Source organism: Colias philodice, chromosome 18 (genome assembly GCF_061535455.1).
Source record: "Colias philodice isolate Cphi_HAF_F1 chromosome 18, ilColPhil1 Martin Lab GWU primary, whole genome shotgun sequence".
Taxonomy (NCBI): Eukaryota; Metazoa; Arthropoda; class Insecta; order Lepidoptera; family Pieridae; genus Colias; species Colias philodice.
Genome location: NC_143103.1, coordinates 7,701,534 through 7,706,968, shown reverse-complemented (window position 1 = coordinate 7,706,968; position 5,435 = coordinate 7,701,534). Strand labels below are relative to the sequence as shown.

General features: G+C 33.9%; 2 protein-coding genes across 2 annotated transcripts; one reads left to right on the top strand and one right to left on the bottom strand.

The window, feature by feature from the left end:
- Positions 1–1,617: 1,617 nt before the first annotated feature.
- On the bottom strand, positions 1,618–2,953 carry Sec13 (nuclear pore and COPII coat complex component secretory 13). Its single transcript, XM_089706563.1, has 2 exons — positions 2,296–2,953; positions 1,618–2,071 (listed from the first exon to the last, which is right to left on the bottom strand). The coding sequence occupies exons 1-2, from the start codon at positions 2,863–2,865 to the stop codon at positions 1,700–1,702; spliced, it is 942 nt and encodes a 313-aa protein (XP_089562689.1). The 5' UTR covers positions 2,866–2,953; the 3' UTR covers positions 1,618–1,699.
- Positions 2,954–3,729: 776 nt separating this feature from the next.
- Positions 3,730–5,150, top strand: LOC149480602 (mitochondrial inner membrane subdomain organizer). The gene is made up of 5 exons (XM_089706754.1): positions 3,730–3,937; positions 4,014–4,073; positions 4,144–4,317; positions 4,403–4,546; positions 4,641–5,150. The coding sequence occupies exons 1-5, from the start codon at positions 3,866–3,868 to the stop codon at positions 5,001–5,003; spliced, it is 813 nt and encodes a 270-aa protein (XP_089562880.1). The 5' UTR covers positions 3,730–3,865; the 3' UTR covers positions 5,004–5,150.
- The last annotated feature ends 285 nt before the right edge of the window (positions 5,151–5,435 follow it).

Genomic DNA, 5,435 nt, shown 5'->3' with positions numbered 1-5,435 from the left:
TTGTTTCGTTTTATTTCGTATCCATTACCTATCCATGAGTGAGGGCGGCAAAATTAACCACTTAGGAGTGTTTGCTTTAGTAGAATTCGCAATATAATTAGAGATGAATAGGAAGATCCATATTTCTATATTTGTAGAATTTTACATTTTTTTTTTCTATGGAGGTAGTCATAATACCTTGTGTTATTATGCCGTTTCTGAATATCGAATTTTGTGTTGTTACCCTGTCTACACCCTTTACATAAAACATCATTCTACGACAAACGATAGAGCTGAATTTAAAACTATGCAAAAATGTATCAGTTCTGACAATCTACCTATAGCTTAAAACTAGCAAGTTTTTCTTCTATTCGGTGGGCGACCTTCACTGAACAGATTTTTATGATACTTGGAAGTGATGTAGGTCTGCAGTCTGTAGAAGTAATGATAATATGTACAAGAATGACACACATGCTATAGAAATACTTTTGTATTAGTAGATTTACATCAAATGAGCGAATGCGCATTCTACCTCCACTATGTTAATTATTTTTTTAGTGTGTCTACACTAAGCCTGTTCAGGCGCAGATCATTCCTATTCCTCCATTGTTCTTACAAAAAAATTCTATTAAATGTTCTAAAAAATGCTCGCTCGCTCAATGTAAACGGCGCTAGAGCACGCGGGCAAGTACACGCTGAATACATTGAAGGCTGAAGGTGAATACGAGTTTTCGTTTACACTAAAAGATCATGAAAGAATGCTCTTGCTCTATGTTCGTTTAACAGTGCATTTACATAAAATGAACATGGAGCGAGAGCTAAACGAAAACTCGTATTCAATGTTGTTTAGTATTAGAACATTGCATAGAATCTTTTCGAACGCACTAAGAAGAACTATGAAAGAATGCTTTAGGCCTGTTTATACTAAACGAATTTGACTTAATGGGGTCAGAATGAGCATTCGCTCGTTGGATCTAAATGCTCCGTGATGTAAATCCACCGTTATAGAATAACTTGTGGGTGGCATGAGGGTTTAAAATAGTCAACTAAGTAAATAAAATTTGGTAAAAATTCACGTTTTATTTTGTAGTGTGATGAAAAAAACAAATCAAAGTAGTTAAGTAGGTACATATAATAAATGATAAGACTGCCTATGATAAACAACATTTCCGCATGCAGGCGGTGAAACGGTTTAATTTAAATACGCAATTACAACCCTTATGTATGGTCAGCCGATGTCAACTTTGTTTAAGCGAATTATTAAATTTCACTCAGAGTATATTATGTACGTGTTCTGTGTGTATGGTTATTTCACATTATTATTTTAAATTGACTATTGTAGTATATTATTTACTCATGTCTGTGCCCTGTGGCCCATTCTAATATCATGTACACGAAAATATTCGTATTTGGCTTAGAAACACGACAACACATGTTTCTAAGCCAAATACGAATATTTTCGTATTTAACATCAAATTGAATGGAAAAAGTCTGAATTTTAACGAAAATACTACTACTACTATTATGTGCTTATTATATGATCAGTGATCACCATTTGCATTTTGCACAAACATGATATTATATGATTTTATAGTGGGCATTGTTTGCCTTGCTTGCATATAATAATAAAACAACAAATCTGTTAATAATAATTATTTAATAATACAATTACATAGGAATTAAAAGAACAAAAAATTATACAAATTCAATTAGTGTATGATCACAAAGTACTCCTCTCATCATTGGAAGTCTGCCCTAAGCCCTTGGCTACTTCACTAATGCATTGCCACTGTCCTTCAACACTCTCTCTCCATAAGCTAACTTTATTATCTCCCCCGGAGATAGCCAGGATGTTCCCTGTCAGTGACCAGCTAACACTCCATACAACATCATCAAAGGTGTTCAAAATAGTTGGCGTCCAGGATACATTATCATCGCTTGTCCAAATAACAACACGTTTATCTTGTGAGCAACTTGCAATCATGGACTTCTGCAAGCCCAGAGAAGGTGCCCAAGCCACATCCCTGACCCAATCTATGTGCATTTCTAGACGATTCTCTTCCACCCATTGATCTCCTTGTTCTCGCCATATCTGTTAATAAATGTTATCAAATTATTATTCAATAACAATAATACAATATACGTAAGTGAGATTTAATAAATAGTTTAAAATTTTTATTTGATATGAGTAGGATGCTTTTAATAAATCATCTAAATGATTTGAATGATTTTTATTTATATGAATTTATTACTATTTAGCAAGAAAACTCATAAGATTGAACACATATATTGCCAACATTATGCAACATGACTAACCTTAATTAAATTGTCACATCCTCCAGACACCAGTCTTTTAGGGGCTTCTTTATTTGTAAGTGGATCTAAGCTCAGATCTGCTGAAATCGCTGGGCACCAGCTCACCGAATTAACACCAATAGCATGAGCTCCAGATATCTTTTTCACATCCCAGTTTCCAGCATCATTATTGTAAGTGATTATTGAAATGGAGCCGTCAGAACTGCAGCAAGCTAATATCAATCCATACTCCGCTGGTGCCCAAGCTACAGAGTTAACAGAACTTTCGTGACCGGTGTATTCATACAGCTTTGTCCACTCGCCGGCCTCTTTCCAAATTATAACTTTCCTGTCGTATGAACAGGATGCTAGAAGGTTACCATACTTGGGGTGTGCCCAAGCTACTTGCCACACTGGCCCAAAATGACCCTTGAGGTCGGCTGCGAGAGTCTGAGTACCACTTTTAATATCGTATATTTTCACGGAGTTATCAGAAGAACAAGTAGCGAGACGCAGACCGTAATAATCTAACTCTGCGTCATGGATCATGTCTTCATGGCCTGTATCTATTGTGTTGAGTACGCTTATCATTTTGATTTTTTGAAATACAGTGAAAAATATTAACGTTTGTAAACTCGTGAATTGGTTTCAGACACATATGTCAAAAAAGTTGACGTGGAAGCACATAATCATTTGACAATTATTGTGCACTGGTATAGATAACATATTTACAGATTATATTATTGCACATTTAAAACTTTTTTGAAGCTCTGGTTTGAAGCAACTTTGAAGTTAGCTGTGGCTGTTTTCCAATTACAGAGCATAATGCGACTCAGTGCCGCACAATGCCGAATTATGCTGATGCTTAATTGGAACGTGAAACGCACCAGCAGGTTGCGCTAAGTTCAGTGTTGAAAAAAAAAATTCTTATAGTTAGCAATAACCTCATTAATGTGTAAATAAAGTGGTATACATAATAATTGGTTGAAAAATGTTTACGGTTATTTTAAGTAATTTGGATTTTGATTATTTCATTAACATTTTTTTCAATGTTTGTACCTTCATCCCTTAGCTTCATCCATACTTATATTTATTTTTTTAACACAATTTGAATTAACTTTGATTATTTCGAAAAAACTACAATGAAACGAAAGCTTTAAAATTTTTTCCAACAATTAATAATTACTAACGATAAATCGATTGCACGCATCAATTCACGCGCATTACTTTTTCTAGTGCTCGATTGTGCGAAGCGTTGCTGTAGTTGGAACATTCAACGTTAGGCATTATGCCGCATAATGCGCTCTAGTGCTGCAATTGGAAAACGGGGTGTATGTCCTGTGTTTATGTCGAATGAAAATGTTCAATAAGCTTTGGATAACATATTGGTACTGGCGACTGTGAATAGAAAGTTTTGCGTATATAACATACGAAATTTATAGTCTAGATGTGTCAATGTCATTGAAAGTCAAACTGAAAGTAAATAGGTAAAAGTTCTTGACCGATCTTCTAAATTTACCTCAAAATATTGATGAGCTAATCGTAAATATATAAAAATTATGAAAAGTTTACTAGATAGAAGCTAACAAAAATGTCTGAGAAAGAAGGAGGATTTTTCTATAACATCGAGAGTTTGTTGGATAAGGATTACCGTGGCGTAAACGTATGTTATTTGGATATAAAATATAAATAATATGAGCACCTAAGAATATTTTTCATAACATTACACCACCTTTCAGATCGCCGTATATAGCATAGCTACTGCAGGACTCGCTCTAGCGATACATAAAATCCGCCCGGTAAGTAATATTTCGAAATTGAGGATAAATAAAGCTAATAAAACGATATTATATAATGTTTTGTGTACAGGTGAGCAAGTTTTCAAAAGCAAGTAAAATACCAGAACACTTTATTAGACAACATGAACCACTGAAGGGTGTGTATGCTGGAGTTCAGCATTCACCAGTAAGGCTTTTGGTTAATCACAAGGCTCCTATTTACTTGCCTCTATGGCATTCAAGTAAACCACCTCTACCAGTGAAGGTAATTAGGTATTACGAATTAACTTACATGCAATTGATTTTAATGACAAGTTATATGATTTATAAAACATACATAATATTTTTAGCTATGGGGAGTTGATATTGTAAGTGGTAATGCTGTGAATTGGCTTGAGTGTGTTGCAAAAGGACAAAAAGTTACTTTAAAGCCAATTGCCAGAGACAAAGATGATTTAGTTTCCACTGTACTTTTGCATTTACATCAACCAAAGGTTTGTAGACAATTTTTGTATAATGTACCAGATTACATACTACATATCTAAATATGTTTAACGTTTTCTAACTGTAACATTCATTTGATTTTAGACTAAAACTGTGGAAGCTCTGGATCTTGGACAGAAGCTGATAGAACTTGGTTTCGCTAAAGCTTCGGTGCCACAACAAATTGGAAAGAAAACAGTTGAATCAAAAATAGCCCCAGCGCTCTTATCTGCTGAGAGTCGTGCAAAGAGTCTAAGAAATGGAATATGGTCAGATCAATTGCCACCGGTGCCTTTCTATGTTGTGTATTGGAGAAAAGGGTATTACATGACCAAAGAGTTGCTTATGCTATCCACAAAGAAATTATTGCAAATTATAGTTTTCTTATCGAAAAATGCATTAGTGGGTGCAAAATACATCATCAGCAGACCATTCAAGTCCAACTCAAAACAAATTCAAGCTACTTAAGAATTGCATTTTATTTATATGTTACTTAATAGTTAGTACCAAATGTGTTATAAATTACAATATAATTATTTGGTTACTTGTCTTCCTACACGACTTAAAATTCCATTCTGTATATATTTGTTGAAAAATAAATTTACTAGTTAACTGCTTTGGTTTTTAATTTGCAATACTTATTATCATCCTATGTATGTACTAACCATAACATAATGTACTAACCATGTGTATAGTACATTTTTTTATATGACATCAATCATAAAATACTATGTTAGTATCAATAGCTTTGCTAAATGATACAGTTCAATAGTCTGACCTCCACAGCTTTACTAGTTCAAATAGATTCAATATTGGCTAGGACACATGACACTTCAATACAAACAGTAATTCAACACTATTCCCTTATTTGTATATCAATATATGAAGTGTATTTCTAAT